Here is a 24485-nt window from a genome sequence, read left to right as displayed (position 1 = left end):
CTGAAGAGCTCCAGGAGCAAAACCATTAGGATGAACAGGGGAGTAGAGGTGCAAACATTGTCTGTTTATGTGATTATTTTGAGTGTATAGTTAATAAGAACTTTTTATAAACACTAATTCTTTTAATTCTACACTACACTAATTCTTCTTGGCATGGTGCCGCTGTAATACTTATTATTTCATATGGTTGTGGTTCCACCTAATTACCTGCAGCAGGGAGGTTATATGAAGTAGTTGTGTACCTTTAGTATATTTTAGTGTTGGTGTGTTTTATTTTGTCTGTATAGAAGACAATAAATGCCATGATGGGTTGATGAGCCAACAATATATTTTTTTAAAAATAAAAATACACTGTACAATAGAAATGTAAAATATTTGCAATGTTGTTGTTATTATTGTTTGTTTGTTTTAAAATGAATTGATTAGGAAAATGAATGAAACAACGCAAGTCAAATTATTACAAAAATAGCAGCCAGAAATTAAATTGAAATTAAAATTTATTGTTTAAAAAAAATAATCACATCACAGACATAACTGGGAGTAGGGAGGCATGTTTGTTGATATGTGAGTATTTGTGTGTATATGCACACAGACTCAGCACCTGGAGCAACAATGGCTCTGAGCAGCTGCGTGTTTGTGAAGCAGCGCTGAGCAGCAGCAGGACACCAGAGTGTGTTATTAAGGTCACAGTCAGCTCCGTCTGAGTCCACAGGAATTACACCGGCCTGCTCTACTGCTCCACTTTTAATGACCAGTTGTGGCAAAAAGATCAGTGGACATATAATTGCAAATGTCATAGATGTTGTAATAATAGCATTTCGGGACGGGCAGCGTGGCGAATCAGCTTGGCACGATCAGTTTGAAAACTGATGTGAACTTGTAAAAAATGTTTGAGGCAGCGTAACATGGAGCAGAGCCTTTCATTTCTGCAGATAAAAGAAGACACAGCACATGGATGCAATTAAAGGGCCAATTATATCGAAATTGTCTCTTCACTCTGATGAAGTACAACAACAGAACAATTTTCCGGTTACTCATGCAGTCACATAAATACGGCACGTGGATTGCGTTAGTGGTAAAAGAACACCTGCTTGACCTTGAAATGCTGCAGGCATCCGTCCTCACTCTTCTCACTTGCGTAACACTTGTACATGTTAAAATGGATTCAAGTGCACTTTTTTTTCTTTGGCGTGTTTTCTGGGATGTGCAGGAGGTGTCAGCAGTTTGTCTCAGTCCCATAAAAAGCCTCAGGGCTCGAGAGGAAGCAGCTGCTGAGAAGTAAGCACTGGTTAGAAGGACAAGCCTACTTGAGTTTGACTTCCCCCTGGGACTGTTGCATTAACACTGTGATGGATTTACGAGCCTCTTGACATTCATACTCTTTGTTTGGTCATTACAGAGAAAGTCAAGCAGGTGGAAGTGCAGAAACAAGTTTTAATGACCTTGTCTCCTCCAACAAAACTCATGTTGTGCTTGTTTGGGTTTAGTAATGATCCTGTTTTCTCGGAGAATAAAAAAAAAGTCTTACCATTCCAATTACATCCACCCGGCCAAGATAAAACAGCACATCTTGTGCCTCGGCACCATTAAAAATCAAGACCTGGCAGCAGATCTGTCTGAATCGTTTTGAGAGGTGAGACAAAAGGGGATTCAATTATGTTGATCATGTTTCATTTTGCTTTGTTTGTGTGCCTCCGGAGAGCACTTTCCAAACAAGCACTCTGTGTGTTGGCTCGCAGGAGGAAAAATTCCTGTGCTTTGGGTAACATGACCAGCTTTGGAACAAGATAGCACAGATCGCTGTCACCTTGTTAGCAGCACAGGCATCCCCCACCACCACTCTGTAGCTTATGTAAGGTATTTGACATTGATGTGCTTGAGCCGCGGCTGTGTGTCAGTGAGTTCAGTGTTTTCATGTGCATGTGTACAGTATGTGTGTTTAATTTTCCATGCAGTCACTGCCCTTAAGTCTGGGACTTACCAACGGGTCTGGACCTGCTCTCCTCACTCCCAATTCAGCCTCGTGGGCTGCCAGTAATCCCTTGAGTACTGAGGGAGAGGGGTGGGGCTGGCAGGGTGGGGGTGGACGGGGTGCTTGGAGATAGTAAAAAAAAAAAAAGTTGGTAGGGCGTGCATCCCTGCAGGTGAAGGCAGTGCCAAGAACGAGGCTGTGTTTCCGGGAATTCTAGTGATGCTGGCATAGCCGTTGGTGAAGCCCAGCGGGGCTGCTCTTCTTCAGTCGGTCCACAGGCGTCAGAGTAAACAGGCAGCCACAGCTTGCCCAGAAATAGGCCACATGCACCTGGCATACGGCACGCTTTTCCACTGGTGGATCTCTCTTCTGACAGTGGACAGTCAGTGCTCATTCCACAACCTGTTTTATAAAATATGCAGAGAGACGTGTTAAGTGTGTTTGCTGCACACTGATAGAGGTGTATCCCCATCTGCAAAGGATCATGAGAGATGTTTAAAAGTCCAATTTTTAGGATTTAGGAGGATACATCGGCAAAAATGGACTATAATATAGTATGTATGTTTCCTTTGGTGTATAATCACCTGAAAATAAGAATCTTTAATGTTTTCATTGTGTTAGAGTGAGCCTTGTTAGTGTTGTAGTTACACATTCATAAACCAAAACACAGCCAACAATAACATGATGAAACATTTCATTCATGTGTTCTTGTGACGAATGAAACAAAATTGGATATCTAAATAGTGATGGCGTTTCATGCCCACAAAACGCGAGGTGTGTTTCAGTTTGTGCTCATTTCGCAAAATGTTCTCTCCTCTTACCGTAATTTAAAACACACATACACATGCATGCACTGACAAGCGCAAAACACACACCTTCACTACACAGCTCACTGACAAGTGGAAACAATGCATGTGGTTTTATTTTGCTCACAAAAATCTTCCACTCTGACGTGATAATTTAACATCAATGTTTATTTCAAATTGTTAAAATATTTACAAATTTCAAATGGTAAGTGCACTACAAATAATTAGGTAAACTGAAGAAAAATGTGTTGGTTTTATTCCTAAAACAAGCTGAATTAATTTTTGAGTTGTGCAAAAAGCATCACACTTCAGATGAAAGTACAAACTTGTCCTGAAATAAAAAAAGGCAATAAATTGCTCCTAATTTACTATGGCGATAAAAAACAAACAGCAAATGTGTGTACTGAGTCTGAATGGCTTCCCTAAAAACCAATGCCACAACCACATCCCCGACCCTCACTGTCTAAAGACAACAAGCTGGCTGTAAATCCTGAGAGCGAGAAAACATGGTGTCATCACTCTTATAACCACTCATATTACTCACGGCTTTGACAGCACGGGACGCTTCATGAGGACAAGCTGACTTTCAACTATGAACACAAAAAAGCATTGTATAAATCATGTGGGTTGAAAGTAAAACTGATGGACGGTTCGTGTGAAATGTTGCTCTTTAGGCTGACGAGACCAGCCTCTCAGTCAGAGGGAGTTTCCCCAGGTTGGACTGTCCCTGCGGTTGTCTGCTGTCCTTTAAAGCGAAACTCTCTTCAAAAACACCTGTGGCATTATCGTCCAGGAAAACCCCAACAACCACAGTTTTCCATACCTGGGATTTAGCACCTTTCACTATGATATGGAAATAACAGAAATTTTCCAGACAGTCAGCTGTGGAAACAAAAGTGTTGCTCCATCAAGGTCATTTTGGTCCTGATGTCCTTTGGCATCCATATTTTTATGGGTTTTATAAATCATTTTTATCCTTTTCCACGTCAAACTGACAGCCTTTTACACGTGAACATCACTTCTTTACAGATCTGTCCCTCCAACAAATAAATTAATTCATTTCAAGACAGATGTTTTGACTACTGCAAGGAAAAAAACTATGTACACATAGAAAACAATATCTATATAAAGATGTCCATGGTTTGGTGTGCGTCCAACATGATAATGTCGCAGGAGGAAAGGTGGACCACAAAGATCCAGATGACTTTAAATATTTTCTTCCCGTTTATCTCCGTCACAGGCTGCTCTCTGTGGTCTCAAACACGTCTCTGTATATGTCTGAGCAGAGGCCGAGCAGGGGTTGTATTTTTAGCTGCACTTGCAGGACTTCACAATCATATTGGACAGCTGCTCCACCTGAAAGTGAAAATCAACAGTGACGTGATAAATCATCTGCTTTCACAGAGAATGTTCTGTAAACATTTCACCTCAGGATGAAGGTTGCTTGGCGGCAGTATAGATACCTTGTGTTGCCTGCCCACATAGTAGAGGATTGGCAGGGGCTCCAGCGCCTGGGGAACACAGCAGGGCTGGGCAGAGGCTCCTGGGTTGTGATGCTTGTACAGGGCCAAAATCTGTAAACAATTATGTTCAGAGAAACACATGAAAACAGAGAACTTGGCTCCGAATTTCATCACAAATATGACGCACAAAGCAGCTGCAATAGAGAAGGCATAGGATTAATTTTTAACATCGGGGGGACACAAATGAAACAGGAGGTTTAGGGATCAAACACTTGATTTTCTGCATTCTGCTGAATTTTTATGCAACAATTTGAGCCATTTCTGCATCAATTTCTGATGTGAATGTAATGTCTTTATTTTTGTCAAAATAAAAGTCCTTTGCTACTTCGCACATGTTAAAAAAAAATCCACACCTATGTGTAATAGAAAATGGATTTACGAGTTGAGTACGTTTGTTACTTTTGTGTTACTAGCCACAAAGTGTCACTTCTTCAACAGTCTTAATAATTTCTGCATTTAATTTACTGTTAACAATATTTATTAATTAAAACATTTGTTAATTAATAACAGAATTATGAATAATGTTTACCAGAGTTTCTTTTTTTGACTGCATAGATTCAGTAAATGTTTTAGTAAATGCTGTTTAAGAGGCTATTCAACTCTTTCAAAAGAGTTAAGACCTAGAGCAAATGTGTTTTCCAAGTAATTTTGCAAGCAACTGATGTTAGTTACATGTGATTTCAACTGAACCACCCTGAGAGTCTCCAGGGGGACGTCCCCTTGTATTGATGCCCCGTTATTCCTTAACCACCTTTGGCTGAAAGACCAATTGTCTGACAGCTTGTTGTCCTGAAAACAAATGCCTACTGCTCTGAAAAAACACACTCTCTCAAACACATCATCGGACCTTATCGTGCATCATCTTTTTTAATCTACTGCGACAAAAGCCTCACTCGCTCTATTCCGCCTCTGATTGGCTAGTACTAGAGGAATAAGGTGCGTCAGGGAAACAATATACCGGTAGGTCCAATCAGAGGCAGAGTAAGGCCATTCACAGTAGGAAGAAAAAAAGGTTGCGACAGGGCTGGTTGATTACAGGCCAGACGGGACATTTTTCTGAATATTGGGGTTTCAGAATGATGGACATCTGAGGTTGATGGCAATGTTGTTTTGCATGTATCTGGTTATCAAATAGAGCATCAGAAAAATAAAACTGTTGACGCTAGAATTGTTATTAATATTATATTAATTACTATTTTTATTATGTTTATATTATTATATTATTATTAATATATTAATATATTATTATTATATTTATTGTAATCACAGTTTTCTGAGCTCAATATAATGAGTGTTCTTTTGTCTGACCAGGGACAGCAAAAATCTCACATTTAAAGCAACCTAAAATTCAGAGCGTAGAAGTTTTCTGTACACAGTGCTCAACATGGAGGTGGCTAAGATGGTTAGCAGCTAATGGTGCTAACTTCATAGACAACACTAAACCCCTGCAATAGTGCTGACAGAGCTAACAGTAGGCAGGTTTCCATTATCCCTCAAGTTGTGCAAAATGAAATTGCCAACATAAAATACCACTAATGGGAACAGGTCAATTTTGAAAAAATACTCATTCATCACAAAAAATGCTTATGCTCTCATGAGGTAGTATTTCAGATGATTCGAAAAGCCATATTTCACAAAGCTGCAATAGACACACTGTTTTGGCTTTTATAGGTAACATGATGCTATGGCTATGTGCTTGTTGGTAGGAACTGGCTCTACAAAAGGTGTTATTGCATCACATAACTCTTCAAAAGTTGAGCGGATCCACAATTCATCTGTGAAATTGTGGACTATCACCTCCCAGAAATCCCCATGGATGTATTATAGTGAAATCCCTCAAACGTGGCCACTCCCATGTAAGAGGGGCTTGCCTTTCCATTATTGCTTGCATAACACGCCTACATCGCCTGATTGATTGATTGGAAACAATCACAGCTAGTGTGGTGGCTGCAACAAAAATAAACCTGCTCATGTTTTGAACATCCATCACCATGCTTCTTGGAATGTTATTGCGAGATGAGAAATCGCAGAACATCACTCAATGGAAATGCAGTCATCTCGCAATTGTGTTTAATTGACATTTACTTAAGTTTTGTGCAAATCTATGATGGAAACTCGCCCAGTGTTAACCACAGGGGGAACCAGAGGGTGGGTGCTTTGTTTCTGAAACAACAGTGTCACAATACCAGTGGTAACATCTATATAAGGGAAGTGCAAAGTGGTGGCGATGAGCTAGCCAATGGGATACACACATGCACTTACATGCGTGTGCGGCTGGACAAGCTTACGGGGGGGGGGGCATGTTTTCATTCTCTGCTCAAGATGCCATTACTCCACTACAACTTTAGGTTGCAAATAGTTGTTTGCTGCTAGAATAATTCTCTGAATGTCACATAAACAACATTTTAGAAGCTGGAACAACTGAATGAATGACAAATGTCCCATCAGAATTGTTTATTTTCTGTCAACCAACAAATTCTTGGTCATTTTAGCACTAACTTAAACCCTCTGAACCATCTGTTACAACACAAACTTCCTTATTTGTTGTGTTCCACATTACTGGTGTGTGAATCAAAACAGTCTTTTAGAAACCACAGGGAGAAAAAATCTAGTTGTGAGAAAGTTTTCAGTCTGAGCTGCCAGACCTTCATTCAGTCATGTAATCAGATATGAATTGCACACTACAGTGAGGTGTTGCACTGTACCTGAGAATATTTGTTTTCAGCGTTCCAGATGTAGGTGCAGGACCCCATACAGTAGTTAGCGTTGTAGCCAGTCGGCTTATGTATCCACTTCCAGCCCAGATCTTTCCTGAAGTCAATGTACAAGCTCCGCACGCAGCAGGTCTCTGTCTGGCTGTGAAGAGAAAACAGGGAAATGTCTTGTGTGAAGGTGCATGGTGAGACGTTGTAGAGATTCTTAGTCGCTGTAGAAGATCAGTCATTTTTAAAGATGCTCTAAGGAGAGTTTCAATTTAAGATTACACACATCCCATCTGCGAAAAAATTACAGCTGCATTTGAGAAGTTTTTCCAATCCTCAACAAGATCCCGAAGATTTACTCTATTTACTGATTACTGATATACTGCAGCCACTTTCATAATAAAGTGACAAATCCCTTTCAGGCCCAAACTGATGTCATAGAATTAGTTGCGACGAAGGTTGACTGTTGTGTTCTTAGTATTGTCTGTGTCTCAGCCCAAAAGTTGGTCTTAAACAAAACCCCCAAAACTACACCCAACGGCCAACTAGCACGTAGGTTCAGGCAATAACTCTCCATAGCAGCTGGCGGGGGTCGCCTGTATTCGTCATTCAATAAAGGGAAACAGGGAGACCAACAAGACAGATTTAAGACCAAATAGTGGAAATTAAGTAGTTAAGCAGGTGGCACATAAACAACACAACCTGATGTTTTAAAGAACAAATGATATTTACCAGGGATGTTCCTAACAATGAATTTCCCTGCTGTTTAAAGTCCACTAGTCTAGAAGTGAGAAAGCACTTATTCAAATATTAAATAATAAATAAAAATGTCAAATTTCAACACAATTTAAACACTGTCTGAAAAAAGGGTATATTACAAGAGCCATTTGAAATTGTTAACCTCATTTTTCATTAACCGAATCACATTTTATAGACCGCTAAAATGTTTCGCACTTTGCACTGTTCGCTATGAACTACGAAACATGACAAACACCTCACTGAATAATGACAAATTGCATTTCTTGAAAACAATATTCTTTAGTAAATGTGCCTGATTATTACAACGACATTTATTTTCATTGGGCAAATGCAACTGCATTTTAATATGTTTAACTGACACCAGACAAAGCAAGCTGATGGTCAGCTGTTGGTCAATGTCAGGTCATTGGTGAGCATTTCTCACCCTTGTTTTTTCACTGTTTCCCGCAACGTTGGAACTAGTCAGCCATTGTTGCCCTTTTTTAAGCCAACGCAGCATGTTGAATCTGCATCAGCGCCGATGGAGCCTGATTGGCAGTTCAGCTCAGTTCACGAGTCAAAAGGGAGTGAGATCAAAACAAGCTACTATTTTTTAACCTATTGAGTTCTTTAGCAGAAACGGATCACAATTGTTTGTTGTTCACTAGCGCATGATAAACATAAATGTTCTTACAACATCTCGTGTTGTTTATGTGCTAGATGGCAAACAGCGTCCTGAATCCGTCCTGTCCGTCTCTTAGTTTCCTTTTTGAATGACAAGTACAGATGACCACTGCCTGCTGGTATGAATCATTATTTCCTCTCATGGAAGCGCAGAACTTAGGCACTAATTCACTGTAGTCTTGTCAGTTTCTTTAATGCAACTTTTTGGGATAAGACACAGCAACGTGAGGCGATGCTGTAGTCGGCCCTCAACGCTATTCGTTCTTTGTTGGTGGTTTGGAGTGTCTGAGCATTTACAGCCCCAGTTAGCAGGGAACTTTGCCACAATATTGGCTAACATTACCGACAAGTTGCAATGATGTTTTAAGAAAATTATTTTAATCTGATGTTCAAATAATGTTTTACGGATGTTTATCATTTCAAATAATGCTCCTGTAAGGTTAAATGCTGACTAACTGCAAACTTCTGCGGATGTTTTGTTGATATTGAGAGGTATATTGAGATCACAGAATGTTCTTTTTATAAAATGTTCACACAATGTTACATGAGAACACAGGGAGAGCATTTTCGAATCAACATTCAAACATGTTATTGAGGCCTGAGATTACTGACCTTGTAATGTGTTGTGACATGTTGTCAAAAAAAAAAAGAAATTTTTTGAGGTTTATAGAGAATATTACCAGAACTTTAAGAAGAACATCCTGGGAACTAAAAGAAAACTTGCTGCTGAAACCATTACTAAAACATTGCATTGGTTGCATTGTTCCATTCTCAGGAACAATGCAACCAATCCATGAAGGTTCCTTTAAATTGCTAAGTACAGCTTTAAAAAAAAAGGCCATAAAATAAAATACAGCAAAGCAATGTGATGTGTGCAGGACTGCTTACGCTGTGCAGGTATCCTTTGTATCCGTGGAGCGTTTTTTGCGCGAGGTGAGGTGGCTGCTGATGTTCTGAGGGATGGACATGGTCAGGATGTAGGGTGGTTGCTGTGTCATCATTTGTAACATTCCTGTGTCTCCCCTACCAGTACTGATCCCAGAGATGGTAAAACTGAAGCCACGGTCGTCACTTGTCGAGCCACATTCACAGAACAGCCGAAGTTGGAAACTCCGCTCGTCCTCTGGTGAGACAGAAATTTACAACACTGAGTGATTTTTAAAACGTGTTGGTTAATTAACCGTTTGAAATCTGAATCAACATCAGTTTTCTTGTGCTGAGTTTAGATGCCTTTCACAAGCACTAAGGCCTTTGAAAACCTAGAAGATTTGTTTGATTTCCTTTAAAAACTTGCAGGGAAAAAGGCAGTGACCATCTTAGCAAGAGATGCTAGCAATCAGCAAGAAATTAGGAATTATGAAAAGAAAATGAACTGAAAATTAGGTGTTTTTTTAAAGGAGATACAATTATTAGAATCTGATTTTAAAATAGGGGGAAATGCTCATAAAACTCAATTTATGGGCCTAATAAAAATGCTGTATTTAAAATTCTGTTACAGAAATCTGCATGTGTGTATATTGGGACTTTATCAGGTAATTTTCTTGTTTTTATTTTGTTTTTTTCTTTTTTTGTGTGTGCTTCTTTTTAGGTTATTTACTTGTAAAAACAAAACAAAAACTAATTTCTAGCAAATTTGCTAAGTTGCTTATTGCCTTCTCCCAATGTTTTTAAAAGAAATCAAGCCAATTTGCCCAAAAGGTTCAAAAGGTTAATCTGTGAAGATAAATAAAATCTGGACCTAAACAAATGGACATAGTGGTACCAGATCGATAAATAAAGCTTGTTTTCTCACCATTTTCTTTGAGCCAGTTCTGTAGGGTCTCAGTAACGTCGAAGGACAGCCATTTGTTTTTCCACTGGTTGGTGATGAAGCGGGAAGCGAGGTAGCGGTACGATGTCCCCAGATCCTGGTACAGCTCCACCCGCTCTTCAGAAGGTATGTTAGTTTGTCTGATGAGCATCCGCAGCTCGGCACTGGTCAGGAGACGGTAATCGCCCACACTCTCCCGAATCTCTGAGATGTTGAAGAACATCAGGGTGCTTTTGGAGGTCTTGGTGATGGCTGTGTCATTTTTTGCTGGGGGATTGAAAACAATTACTTATTAGGAGATTTCATAAACCTATAGACAAGACTGATCATGAGTTTTGGATTGTACAGTACTGTGCAAAAGTCTTCGGCTAGTATTTAGTGTGAAACATGGAATCATACAACCATAACAACAGGTAGCTCAAACAAACAATATTGAGCTTTGGATGGAAGATTAGTATTGTAAATCTCATATTGTCTGCCCAGGAGAGTTCAAGACATGCTAAATAGAAAGAGAGGCCACACTAAATACTTATACTGTACTCATATTTCCTGTATGATCTGTTGTATTTTAGTAAAGAGACGACTGAGAAATAAATATGTATGATCATTTTAACCTTGCTAAAATAATAAAGTTTAATGTGGCCTTCAACTTTTGCACAGTACTGCATAAAGGCACAATATGGCATGTATATGGTATGTATGTAAGAATGTGAGAGAGACAAATGGAAAATGGATGTCCTACAGGCCTGTCATATTAAGCTGTCTCAAACCAACCTTATATATGTAGAAAAAGAACTGCTTTAAATTGGAAATGTAATGTTCTTCTTTTAAGTGCTTTAACTTTTTGATCAGCGTTTTTAGGAGCTATTTTTGTTAGTATTTTAGAGTCAGTTATTTTATAAAAAACTAGAATCTAAAAGAAGCGTCTGTTAGGAGTTGAAGATAACAAAAACAGAGACTAATTTATCTCGCACTGTGCCGAACTCAAGTGGAAAATAAAATATCTAGTATGAAACTGATCTGCAGATGCTCTAGTTCAAAAGGAGACCAAACTTTTCTATGGATGTTAGTTTTTGAGCCTCTACCAGCCACTTTAGAAGACTCGTGAGTGTCAGTGACAGTACAGAAAACAATAAATAAAACAATTTTTTAAAAAGAAATCTTAAATCAAAACCACGAGACTCCCCAGAGGCTTACAGTCATAAATATGCGCACAAAATATGAGTCTGATTACGCCCGAGATGATAAAAAACTAGACTGGTACTGCCTGGCTGTATTACATAAGAGAATATAAATATTGGATCTGGGCTCTCTGTTGGCACCTTCTGCATATTTAAACATATTTGTGTTTATTTTGGCTGAGTGGAAGTGCATACAACTTAAAATGGTTATTTATTCTATGTATTTTAAATACCCTCTGAACCCCAGAATCCACCAGCGGGTTTGAAAAGCATGTTTTCTCAAAAAAATAACCAAAATTGAAGCATTTATCATATGGAAACTATAAAAACAGAAATCATCAATGGATTTTTAATTTCCCCATCCAAACTGGTCAAATAGTACCACTTTGTCATTGGATCTATATGTGTAAATATGACGTGCTAGGTAACCCTCTGGTGTCTGTTTTGGATGTTTCGGGACAGCTTGTCAATTTTTTCTTGTTACAGCTATTGTGGCTTTTCAAAATACACAACAAAACTCACGTGAAACGAACAGCGAGCTACGCAGGTGGAGTTTGTATCACACTGCGGCCAAGGCCTTTGTGCGTCTATCTGACGACGACATCCACTGACAAAGCGTCGATATTAGAGGGTTGTTGCCTGCTGCCTCTTAAACTGACACACCCAGTGAGTATCATACCGCTGCAATAATCTGCCTCTGTGCATCAGTAGGCAGGTTTCCATTACAGATTTATGCAAAACTTAAGCGATATACTGTTATGCAACCTCTTCCCTCACAATAAAATAGTAAGAAGCATGGCGATGGATGTTGAAAACATATGCAGGTTTGTTTCTATTACAGCCACTGTACTAGACATCATTATTTCCAATCAAAGACAACATATGTGTATTATGCGAGCGATAATGGAAAGGTAACATGGGAGTGGCAGAGGTATTATAACTGTGGATTCAAAACTTCCGAATCTTATGCTCAACTTTTGAATTATGTTATTTGATGCAATAACGCCTCTTGTAGCGCCTGCTGCATCACGCCCGAGGGAGCCAGTTTCTACAGACAAACACATAACTACATCATCATGTGACCTATGAAAGCGAAATAAAAGTGTTTCCATTGTAGTTTTGCAAAATATGACTCTTTCAAATCACCTGAAATACCAACTCATGTGAGCACAATTTTTTTTGTGATAAATAGGAGTTTTTTCTAAATTGATGTGTTTCCATTAGGCTTAGTTTCTATGTGAAATTTCAAATCATGTAGCTTTAATTGTTTTTTTATATATATTACACTATTTTTAAAATTATTTGTATAATATAATTACTCCATTATTTTGAAACCCCTGATACACACATTACTGCAATTTACTGAATAATGTAACACTTTATTACTCTGTTTTTCATAAACAAACATCAGAGTTCTGCGCGCACAGACACTAATAAAATAGAATAGTTAAATCCACAGTGTTACTCAATAACCTTAACAGCAGCCAAACGTTCATCTCTTCCAGCTGCTGTACAGTTGACCATAGAGAGAGTTTTGTTTTCTTACAGTGTTCCTGCCCATATTTGCAACTTTTATTCCGGAGCGTGCCCATATCATCACAGCAGGAACTTTCCCCCTGCAGAGGCTGACAGAAAACAGAGTCGAGCTACTGAAGGCTTTAACACCATAAATCTACCAGCGTTACATTGTGGGGGATTAGGGCGGATGGAGACGTGCAAAGATAAGAAGGCGTGATGATTGTGTGTGTGTGTGTGTGTGTGTGTGTGTGTGTGTGTGTGTGTGTGAACGAGAAGAGAGTGAGGAAGGAGGGGGCTGTAACTGGAAAAGAAAACAGCAAAGTGAAGAATGCACTCATATGAATATAACTCACAGTTGTGAGGGTGTGAGTGTGTGGGGGTGCAGAGAAATTGGAGATGTGCATCAATGGAGCCCAGCTCTGGCGTAGGCCCAAACCTTCTACTCTGCCTCAGCCTGCCAGAGCCGGAGGATTCTCTTCTCTCAAGTCCAGGAATTACTCTCTAACAGGAGCGACCCAGCCTTGCATACTTTGTGATCGCATACTTTGTGATCCTGACTGTACCAGGATCCTCCGTGTCACGGCTGCTTGTGTATCATTTACCAGTATCACCATCTGTGCTGCTGCTAGTGTTTCACCGCTTGTAGTGAAGCCAAACTGAAACTGAAAAAGAGCTGGAGTGTAAAGGGAAACGAGATGACATTTAACCAGTCCCACCCAGAGCATAGTCAAATGTTTGGTTGTGAGAGTGTGAATGGAAAGAGCGTCAGTACAGTATGAAGAGCAGTGAACTGGCGAGGATGTACCAAGCAACGCCAAGCATGGAAAGTCTCCGTCCAGTTTGAGTAAACTGAGATAAATGTGTTAAGGGTTAGAGAAGTGTTTACGAAACAGGAAATTAAGTCACTTCCCCTGAGAAACACGCTGCCTGCAGTGCCATAATTAAGCTATATCCTCACTTCTACTTTCCAATTAACACAGTATCACTCAACTGCTGATCAAAAGTCTAACATCTTCTTTCTTCATGCTCAGCTGAGAAAAAGGCCTGCACATAGGGGTAAAGGCAGCACCCCAGCCTGCGTATGAACATGGGTGTGGGGGGGATTTGTGTGTTGAATCAGGGCCTATGTGCAGGTAAGCCGGGGACAGCTGTTGTGACAGGTAGGGAGACAGCTCTGTAATTACCAGTGGGAGGATTCAGATTCCAGCAACAGACTAAATACCTGCCTCCTTCATATGCTCGACTCCACCCTCACAGAGCCCACTCGTCAATGTTTCCCCACTTCACCCTGTTTTACACAAACTGACCCCTGTTGCTACGCTTCTTCATTGAAGGGCAGCAGCTTTATTTACTCTACAATTTAGCCATGAACTCATTTCACTCCTGAAAGTGGCTGATTTCCAAAAAGGGGAAAAGTGTTCTCTCTGTAAACGAGCTAAATTACATTTGGACCAGTGTCGAATGCGAGTTTATGTGGGCTTCAGCGGGGGGGCTGCTAATTAAATGAGGGAATCTAGCCTAATCCACCTTACAATTACCATGATGGAGGCTAAAACTATTAAAATGCTCTGCACACAAAAATGTATCCCCGCAGGCTGTTTTTGGGGGCATCAGGAAAATGTGAGTCTTCCAATAAAAAGAACCGCAAATTGAAGTGACGAACAGGGTTTGTTAATGGATATTTTAAAAACTTGTTCTGCACTTGGCTTCTTTTTTAATTGCCTCACTCAAACATAGTTTACTCACAGAGAAGCAGAAGCTGGATTGTCTCCCACACCCTTTTGTGTGTGGTTTATTAAAATAATTGCAAAACACTTCTTTCTAGGCCTGCACACGTACACTCATACACTCCCAGTGTGCAGAGTCTGTTTTAAGGAGCCGTGCTGAGGATTTAAAGGGATATTTTGTTTTCAACCAGCTTCATATCATAATAATGTGGGTAGAATGTGTAAGTGAACCGTGGTAAACTTCCTTCCACCTTAAAAGAAGACAGATTTCCCTGCTCATCTCTCAGCTCATCTAAAGGATTTTCATTGGCTCAAGGGCTGTTGCTTGAACTACCAAGCTCCCAAAAACACTACCAGTGGGCTGAAGCAATTTTTTTTTTTTTTGCAAGTTAGGCAGTGTGCAGTAGTTTGTGTGCAAATTCAGCTGCTTAGCTGCCAAAAGTCTGAAGTAGGCTTGCTCAGTGGACCCCATGATGATGAGGATCCTGGTAATATCATACAGTGAATATTGAGCTTTTTTGGCTTTATACGCCACTGAGCAACTTTCACAGGAATGAACTGGGCCCTACCTCCAACACTGTATCCAGCTCTGTTTATACATCTATGCATCTAGAGAATGTGGTTTTGCATTTTTGCTTGCCCACCACAATAGACACAAGAGAAAATAGAAGCAGATCAGGAGAGAGAGAGATGCCCCTCTTTCTCTCTTTCTCTTAAACTCAGGTCAAACTCTGAAACCAGACAGTGCTAATCAAATATATACCATGATTCTCTTACTCTTTTGCCCATTTCCCACCTAAAATGTCTTCAGAAACACATTTTAGTGCACTGTTTAGCTGTAATACAAGAAGTTGTGAACAGGAAGTGGGCAATATAATATAACACCTCCATGGATCCAAAATTCATAGCAGTCCTGTCAACAGTTTTATTGATGTTTACTTTTACAATGGTAGCCTATGGGGAACATGCTTTTTGGACTGCAGGAATTTTTTTAATCCACAAGTGGCCAGAAAAACAAGGCTGAGTGGTGTTTCTGGAGGACTATATTGTTTTGTGTGGAAAAGCTCGCTTATGTCAATGAATGCTCTGTGGTGCGCGAAGCCAAAAACACTCAATCGCTCACTTTAATGGTAATAAAATAATTTAATGTGTGGCTCTTGTAGTCTTACTAAATGTTGTCAGTTGCTGTAATTCCACTTTTGGCCACTGAATAAAGCACAGTCCCTTGGTTATGTCACACACCTGCACTAGCTGTAATTGGTCTGGTACAGCACAATGCATTCTGGTAGTTGTAGGTTTTCTACCTCTTGAGCAAAAATACCACAGACAGCCCCTTTTAATGAGCTCTTTGCAGCAGTGAAATACTTGTTTAAGACAGTTGATGGGTGTTCTCTGGCATTCCACAGAGGTAGGAAACACATGCTCCCCATGGGCACCGCTTGCACCGGACCTGAGTCATGCTCAAGATCTCAGTGGCCATCAGCCTGCCTTCCTTCCTGCCAAGCTGCCCTGTCACAAACACACTGCAAACACACTGATAATAAACTCAGGAAACCCAGCAGAGCAAGAGAAAGAGAGAGAGAGAGGGAGACAAATAATCACAGGCAGAGAGATATGGGAATGAAATGTAAAGCGGACACGGAGAAAGAGATATGATGGAGAACAAGTGACAGGATAAGCAAGGGAGAACCCAGTGCTCAAGTTACAGGAAACCCCCAAACCCTGAGGGACAGAGAGAGAGAAAGAGAGTGAGGGTGAAGGAGTGCATTTCATGACTTCTCTCTTCTCATTTTCCCATATTTCTTTCCTGTTGTTTGGTTTTCATCTAAGCAGAACAAAACTGTACCCCTTCATTTCGAAGGTTCCTTTGTTCTCCGTTTGGTCGGCTCACTCCTGAGCACCGTCCATCCACTCAACTCTTCCTTTTGAAGTGGTGGATAAAAGAGGGATAGAGTGGATGCCTGCCTGATAGAGTGAGGAGTATGGACATGTAGAGAACAATGGGGCAGAGAAATAAAACTGAGAAAAAAAATCTGTTTATCATAATAGTTTGCGGGAGTCATTGCACAATTACAGCCAAAAACCATTTGGCTGAACAAACAGAGTATACAGGCAAGCCAAACAAACATCGCTAATAAAGCAGTAAAAATGCCATAGACACCACGAAAGCAACACGAAGCATAAGGCCAGCTGCACCACACGGTGCTGCTAACATGTACCGCCTGTGATCTCTGAACTCCTCCTGATGCCTGAAGATGTTGGGAGGAGATCAGAGGGGGTACACATGTTGGGGGAATTTATAAACGAGATCGGAATTGACACCAGCCATCGGGCATATGATGATTAATTTGGGCTGTAGCCTAAGTTTGTCCAGACCAGCGACTGCTTTAAGGCTAATTTATGCTGAATTGTGGTGGACCAGCAAAATGAGAATGTGAAATATTGTCTTTTAATTACATTTTAATTAACTTTTTTTGTATATTTGTACTTCTTTTTACAGATTGATTTTGCTCAGCTATTAGCAGCTGTGATGTTAGACATACAGAAAAATCTACACAATCCAGGGCTCAACAATGAGGACTGCATGAATACTCTGGGCAAAGAAAATGCAACGTCAGGCTGGTAAATCTCAAAATTCACTTCCCCAATTGGGCAAATGGGAAATAACATTAAACATATTGCTTCTCTAGAGCTGATGGAAGTAGTTAAAAGGCGTGGCATCTCATTTTTCTTCTTGTGTCTGTTGAGAGTTGCTCGTCAAGCCAATCACATCAAAATATGAAACGCTAGGTACCCCACCTGTACCTTATTTGCTATTTATTTATATATTTATTCATTTATTTACATATTTATCTTGGTTTTGAATTCTGTTTTATCAGAAGTTGTCATATTTCCCTATTTAAAAATTGAATGACCCTGGGGCCGAGACCAATAAGTGCTGGCGGAGCCTCCGAAAATACTGCTGCCCAGGACGTCTCATACAGTTGCTAAAGGGTGCATTTTTGCGTCGGTGTCTGATGCTGACGGGCTACTGAGAAAGAGCAGGTGCGGTGATTGACTTCTGGTTTCAGAAACCAAACCCACAGGAAACCAAACCCATCCTGCCTGCCCTATGCGGAATGCTGCCATCCAGGGCACCTTATAAAGCTGCTAAACGATGCCTCAGTGCGTCATTGTCTGATGTTGACGAATTGGCACCACCGGGTTGCAAATGCGTAGTACTGATCGGGCACTCGTAAGAAAATGGCGGTGGGTAAAGACAAAGTTTATGAACTGAAGTGCAAATGACCATCTTAATTATCCTAGAAACAGGAGTTGAGTCGGATGAAGACAAAACTTCAACAACGTATTACTGCAAGTCTGAGCAAGAATTGTACAGTAAACGTGCATTTTTGATATGCAAGAATGTTTAATGCTTAGCATCAATTACACACCGTTTCCAAGAACTAACTTTGACAACTAACTTTAGTGTTTGTATGCACAAGACAGGATTGATTCAGGATTCTTTTTTGTTTTTAAAGCCATACATTCGCTGGCACCCCTGAACTTCTCTGAACCTCTCTGCCCCTTCTGCAGCTCAAGGCCTCCTAGACTTCCAGAAGAATGTATTTTCCCTCGATTGAGGCTAGTAGTAAAGGGAGATCATGTCTTTGCAGCGGCTGCTTCAAAGCTTTAGAACAGCCGTCTGCTTTCACATAAAATGTTCTCCCTCAATTGACAATTCCAAGACAAATCTTAAAACGTACATATTTTCAGGTTGCTATTAGTGGTTTTAATATTTTTGCATTTTATAATATTTTATGTCTGTTACTGATCTTACAAATTTTCTGTTTTAGATTTGAGTATATATTATTATTGACATTGTTATTATCATTCTTATCGTTAGTGGCAGTAGTATATGTTATATTGGTTTGTATTTTCTCCTGACATTTGATGTTGTTATTGTGAAGTTTCACCTATTTTTTGTATGCTATTCACTTTGGTCAGCTGCGGTTGTTTTTAATTGTGCTGTATAAATAACCTTGATTTGATTTGATATTTGAAAAGCACTAATAAATAAAACTTTAAGTATAGCGACAAGTAACAACTAACTTCCCTAAACTAGATTTCTGACCCACAAACATTAATTTTGAACTCTGTGAATATCTCCAGGGTCTTTGCTTTGTGTGTGTGTGTGTTGAGCAGTGTGTCTTAAGTACCTGTAAATGTAGGAGCATAAATCTCAGTCGTACTTTTACTTGACATTCTTAGTGCTGTTGTAAAACCATCAGCCCCTGTTCTTGACATAGGTGTCCATGTGCCACAGTACATGTCTGGTGTGTTTTCTAGCACTCACCGGTCATGTTGAACTTGTGCAGCACCTTGGCAAAGTACTCCTCCTCCTCCTGCTCTGTGGAGATGTCTGTCTGGACCTCGGTCTGCTGCTCCTTCAGCATCTCCTTGGTGCTGTTGTAGAGGGACATTAGGGAGGTGGGGATCTCCTCCTCATCTCCGGCCTGATCCGGCTCAGGCTCTTTGGGCAAACGCAGTTTGCTGAGGATCTGGCTCCTGATGGCTTCGATGCGCTTCTTCTTCACCATCTCCAGGTCCAGCGTCTTACACGTAGACATACCGCTCACGTTGCCCACCGTGTACACACACATGAGCATCAAGAACACCAGCTTCATGGTGCTTACCGGACTGTTTGCAACCACGTATGCACTTTGGTTCTGAGTAAATCCTCCTTCACCTTTTCTCTCACTGCTTTGCCTCCAAGTGGGGATGCTTAGGGAACAGTGAATCACTTGGGGGAGAGGTGTGAGTGACGCAAGGTGTTTACACACAGCAGAACAATTAATGCAGTGTGGAGAGTCCTCAAAGTTCAAGACTGCTGGTGCCACCGCTGTCGCTGCTGCTGCTGCTGTGAAAACCACCTAACACTTGTGCCCTCTTTGCATAGATGGAGAAAGTCCCAGTGGGCAGACAGACATGGAGTGATGAGCCAGCCTCTGACTCAGACACACAGGTAAGACAATGACGTCCCAGACGCTGAAATGAGTCCGGAGCGGAGCTGTCAAAAGCTAACAGAGCCCAGCCAAACATGCACACAGACGGTGAGACTAAGAGGGTCCTCAGTGAATCTAACAACAAGCTGCTTCTGGACTCACAGACCAACTTGAAAATATGATTTCAAGCCACAGTATCAAAGTGAATCCTGTAAAACAAACCTCCACATGTCAGTGTGTGTTGTTCACCAGTCGTAACTCTCAGACAAATGAAGTGGTTCTGGCAGATCCTAACGTACTGTCCAAGTCTTTTCTGCGGACCCGGCTTCTTGACCTTGACCTACAAGGTCTCTTCACAGATCACTCAGGACAACTCCGTACACACTGTAATGTCAAGTAAATGTCTCTAAGGAAGAGAACTCAGCAACAGTACGTCCTGTGCTTAAAGTGGAAAAAGGCCTTCCTATTTCTCTGTTTCTGGAGTTTGATCAGATGACCCTTGAGGCTTCGAGCCAACCCGGAGCTAATCAGACATCCACAGTGCACTAAAAGAAAATATAATGTTTTTAAAACCCTCACTTTATTTGAATTTTAGCAGCCAAGCCATCAAGAAACGTCCCCACAGATCTGATATTCCTCTATCGCTCTCCACTCTGACTACCTCTTTTTAGCACTAACAGCATGTGATCAGTGTACAGCTGCAGCTCACAAGAAAATGCTTTCAGCGCCTCTGAATCATGCCGACTTCACACACACACACACACACACACACACACACACACACAGCAGCTGCCTCTGTGGCTGTGTCCTTAAACACAATAAAGTGATCTCAAGCCAGGGATGCTATCAGGAAATAAAACCAATCAATCCTCTCGTAACAAAAAAAGTTAATTTGACACACCTTCTCGTCAAAAGCATCCAGACAAAGCAGCAGGAGCAACAGTCCCCACTTTGCTCTCACTGTTTGGAGAATCAGATTGTAGCCTTCCCTCTATCCATCCATCGGTATCACCTCCTTCACACCTCCCCTCTTGAGTTTCCTCAGCTCTGACACAACTCTCTGTTTGCAGCTCTATTTAACTCCCTGTCTCTCTCTCTCTCTCTCTCTCTCCTGGTGCTTGTCAGAGCTTGCTGGTGACAAAGTGATTTGTGGGAGCTTTGAGCTAACTTTTCTCTTGTACTCCCCTCGCTCTGCCTCTCTCTCTCTTTCTAGCTCTTCTTTTCTCTCTGGTTCCTGTTACTCGTCTAATAGAGCGAGGAGCTCTCCGCCCAGGAAATGAGGGTAACGGCCGCAGTGTAAAACATCTGCTGTTTAACAGAGCTCTGCTGCCTGCCTTCTGTCCACATCAGGAAGCCAGGAGCTCAACACTCTGGAGCAGCCCTCTCGCTCTGTCTGCCACAGTGATGACTGACATGTCAACAAGCCCTGCATGGCACCAGTGTCCTGCCAACTGACCGCCACATTTACCTGGTGGCTGTGAAGGTCTGCCAGGCCAGAGATCTGAGCCACTTGGGAGCAACGTGTCTAAAAGTAGAATGGGTGAATGTGGAGGGATGGAGAGCCAACAGGGCTGGACTGTGTGGTGCAGTGACCTAGGTCTGGGTGCCTTTTAGAGGTTGGATTGTGTATTTTCAAAAGGAAGGCGAGACTCAAACAAACGGGTGATGGTTTCAATCATTTCGTCTCTGTGTGAGGGATGATTCAACAGGGAAGTAAAGATAGTAAATTGCTCTTTGAGCTTGGAGTTTTTTAGGTTTCGCCGAAATGGTTGTTTATTGTCTTCCATTCAATGAGACGGTTCTGAAGAAAGAGCTACTCATCAAACACTGTCAGTGGTGACATTTAACAAAGGAAAATTCATGTCAGAAATCCCCTAAAATACCAGCAATAATAACAACAGAAAACAATGTTGACTCAGACAAAGGCTCTACAGACCATTAGTCCCACAGTGTCAACAGTAAGATATCTCTCAGTACCATGAATGATATGAGGGTGAGAACAACATGACTATAAACTGTCAACAACTATTACTGTAACCTGTGCTGTTGTGTTGCTTTGTGGGAGCTTTAATAGGTGTGTACTGCCACCTGGTGACCAAAGATAGTGCATCATTTACAGGTGCTCTGATAATTTTGGTGAACACAACAACAAGGGCAACTTGCTTAGCTGCAAGCTGTCAGTGGTGTCTGGTAACAAAGTAATAGGTCCTTGTTACAGTACTTTTTGGTAGTAAATTCGTTTTACATGAGTTTTTGTATTTCTTTCAACTTCCAACTTTTACTCCACTACATTTTCTAAATAAAATGTAAACTTTTCTCCAGTACATTTCCCCTAAGTATTTTTGTTAGTTACAACAATTAGTAAGGGAAAGAAGGAAGGACAAATGAAGGGATGGGAGGGAAAAAAGCTGGATTTTATTCTTTAAATCCTTTAAATTGTGAAAAAGACCTTGTTTTTCTTCAAGTGTAATGTACGCTCCATTTTTAAAGGTGGCATCGATTTTAAGAAGAAAATAACCTTAATTATTCTCAAAGCTCCTTAATTTTTATTCTTTTGATTAACAGCATTTACTTGAACTATTACTTTCAATACTCCTTTTTTGTGTGTTAGTTGTAAAAAATAAAAGATACACCTTCACATAGAATGAAGTTGTTTGTCTCTACTTTCATGCAACTTCCACAGTGCAGTAAAAAGTACAGTACTGGCTTCCTGATGTTGTCTTACCTTGTTTTCTTATATTTTATGGTATTTTCTTGTGAAGCACATTGTAACTCTGGTTTAGAAAAGTGCTTTAGAAATAAAGTTTATTATTATTATTATTTTTATTATTATAAAGTACTTCAAAATTGTACTTAAGTACAGCACTTGAGTTCATGTATTAAGCATGGGTGAATTGTAAGAAAGTATTATTACTTCTTTTCAATACAAATTTTTGAAGTATCTGTACTTTACTTGACTTTTTTTTTCCCATTTCACATTTGGAGGTTGGGGCAGATGGATGAATGAAGGAATGGGACGAAAGGAAAAAAATGGATTTTGCTCTTTGAATCCTTTAAGTTGTAAAAAAGACATTTTTTTCAAGTGCAATGTATGCACCATTTCTAAGTTGATGTATGTGTATGTATGCACAGAAATAAACTTCATAATGCTAGGATTTCTATCCACTTACTTTTTCATTAACAGCAATTACTTGCACTTTCACTTTTAATATTTAAGTACATTTCATGTAAAAAAAATACTTTTGAGTCTCAAGTACAGTAAATTTCAGATACTTTTAGACTTTTACTTAAGTAATATTTTAATTGATAACTTTAACTTGTTCATTTTCTGATAAGAAATCTGCACTTTTACTCAAGTGTAGCTTTCAGGTACTTCATCCACCACTGGCAGCTGTACTGAGAAAATCCCTGAGCCTGAACTTCTGGGGATCACACTTGATGACAAACTATCGTGGCAGAAGCATCTTAACAAAACAATCTGGGAGAGGAACATCTATGATCAGAAAACACTCCTCTTGTCTCTCACCAAGTGCCACTTTGCAGGTCATACAAGCCTTAGTATTATCTCATCTCAACTACTGCCCTGGTCAAGCGCTGCAAATATAGAGCTGGACAAGCTTCAGTCAGTGCAGAGTGGAGCCGTGCATCCAGCACTTAAGTGTTCAATTAGAGAAAGTATAAACCAGATACATACTATTCTTGCCTGGCTGAAAGTGAAAGGCAGATTTATACGCAGTCTTATAATTTTATTTGGGAACATATGCGTTTCAAAGCAACCCTACTGCCTGTAATAACATTTCCCCAGAACAGCCATAACCATGACACAAAAGTGGTTCGAGGAGGTCACATTACAAATACTCAATCTAGAACAAATGCAGTGAAAAAACTGCTATGTATGGCGTCATTTCTCATTGGAATAGTTTGCCATACTATATTACTCAAGGAAAAAGCAAACAAAGTTTTAAAAAAGCAACCAAAGAAGTTAATCTTGGGTAGAGGACTGTTGACCTTTTTTTTCTTTAATTGATTTATTGAAACATGAAGCTCAAAGCATTTGGTAAGTGAGGTGATAGGTGCTGCAGTATACAGCATATGTTTGTATGTATGCACATGCTGAAACTCCTTAGATCAGTACCGAGCTTGGTAAATTAGCTTTTAGTTTTTTGCACCAAATAAATGTAACAATTAACAAGGGGTATTAAAATACACGCATGTGCCAGTAGATCATTTTAAGTATATGCTAGATTATATGGTTTTTGTTCACTGTTTCTGATTTGGTTAATTTACAGACATAATTATTATTTTTTTTTTTTTGCTTTTACTTTCTACATTTTATTGTTTTATTGCTATTCTTACATATATTTTATTAATGGCAGATCTATTTATTTGTTGTTGTTTCTTTTGTTTTTTTTAACATATTTTGCCATTTTACAGTTTTAATTGCTGCTTAGCAATCTTGACAGACATCAAAGCCAATTATTTATTTATTTTTATGGAGTTTTTCATCATTTGTCATTTATGAATGTGAATTCATGGCATTTCTGTATAAGAGCTGAAGTAAAAAGCTCAGCCAATATTCCCTGAATAAACGTTGATGATGATGAAATAAGTGTGTATGTGCATATATAGAGAAGGATGAAATGATTTCTTAATTTTAATTTTATTTTTTGTGATGTTTGAAGAGTGTGTGTGTGTGTGTGTGTGTGTGTTTGTGTGAGTGTGTGTGTTTCTTAATGAAAATTTCTTCTGTTTTTTATGGTGAAATTTACTTTCTGGGCCATTTCTTTTTAAGTTGCTCAGTACCTTCTTCTCATGCTTTTGAAAAAAAAAAAAAAATTA

The 24485-nt window shown here is 40.0% G+C and overlaps 1 protein-coding gene across 2 annotated transcripts; it reads right to left on the bottom strand.

The window, feature by feature from the left end:
• Nucleotides 1-2928: 2928 nt before the first annotated feature.
• tgfb1a (transforming growth factor, beta 1a) lies at nucleotides 2929-20884 on the bottom strand. Of its 2 annotated transcripts, XM_088079237.1 has the most exons (7): nucleotides 20548-20884; nucleotides 18998-20191; nucleotides 10218-10502; nucleotides 9314-9548; nucleotides 7007-7157; nucleotides 4242-4352; nucleotides 2929-4134 (listed from the first exon to the last, which is right to left on the bottom strand). In XM_088079237.1, exons 2-7 carry the CDS (start codon nucleotides 19326-19328, stop codon nucleotides 4087-4089), a joined length of 1161 nt encoding a protein of 386 aa, XP_087935363.1. In that variant the 5' UTR covers nucleotides 19329-20191; nucleotides 20548-20884; the 3' UTR covers nucleotides 2929-4086. The 2 variants fall into 2 exon arrangements, with proteins under 2 accessions (XP_087935363.1, XP_042342624.2); XM_042486690.2 differs by having other exon boundaries at nucleotides 18998-20884.
• Between the last annotated feature and the right edge of the window lie 3601 nt (nucleotides 20885-24485).

The sequence above is a fragment of the Plectropomus leopardus genome, chromosome 6 (genome assembly GCF_026936395.1).
Source record: "Plectropomus leopardus strain MGB_pleo_1.0 chromosome 6, ASM2693639v1, whole genome shotgun sequence".
Classification (NCBI taxonomy): domain Eukaryota; kingdom Metazoa; phylum Chordata; class Actinopteri; order Perciformes; family Serranidae; genus Plectropomus; species Plectropomus leopardus.
The sequence above is the reverse complement of the archived record's forward strand: the minus strand, read 5'-3'. Positions and strand labels throughout refer to the sequence as shown.

Bases quoted from the DNA above. Each gene is read 5' to 3' on its own strand.
- tgfb1a (XM_042486690.2), bottom strand. From the start codon at position 19,328: ATGAAGCTGGTGTTCTTGATGCTCATGTGTGTGTACACGGTGGGCAAC. The intron at 10,503-18,997 runs GTGAGTGCTAGA...TCAATCCCCCAG, and splicing joins GCACAAGTTCAACATGACCG to CAAAAAATGACACAGCCATC. The intron at 4,135-4,241 runs GTATCTATACTG...TTTCACTTTCAG, and splicing joins ATGTGGGCAGGCAACACAAG to GTGGAGCAGCTGTCCAATAT.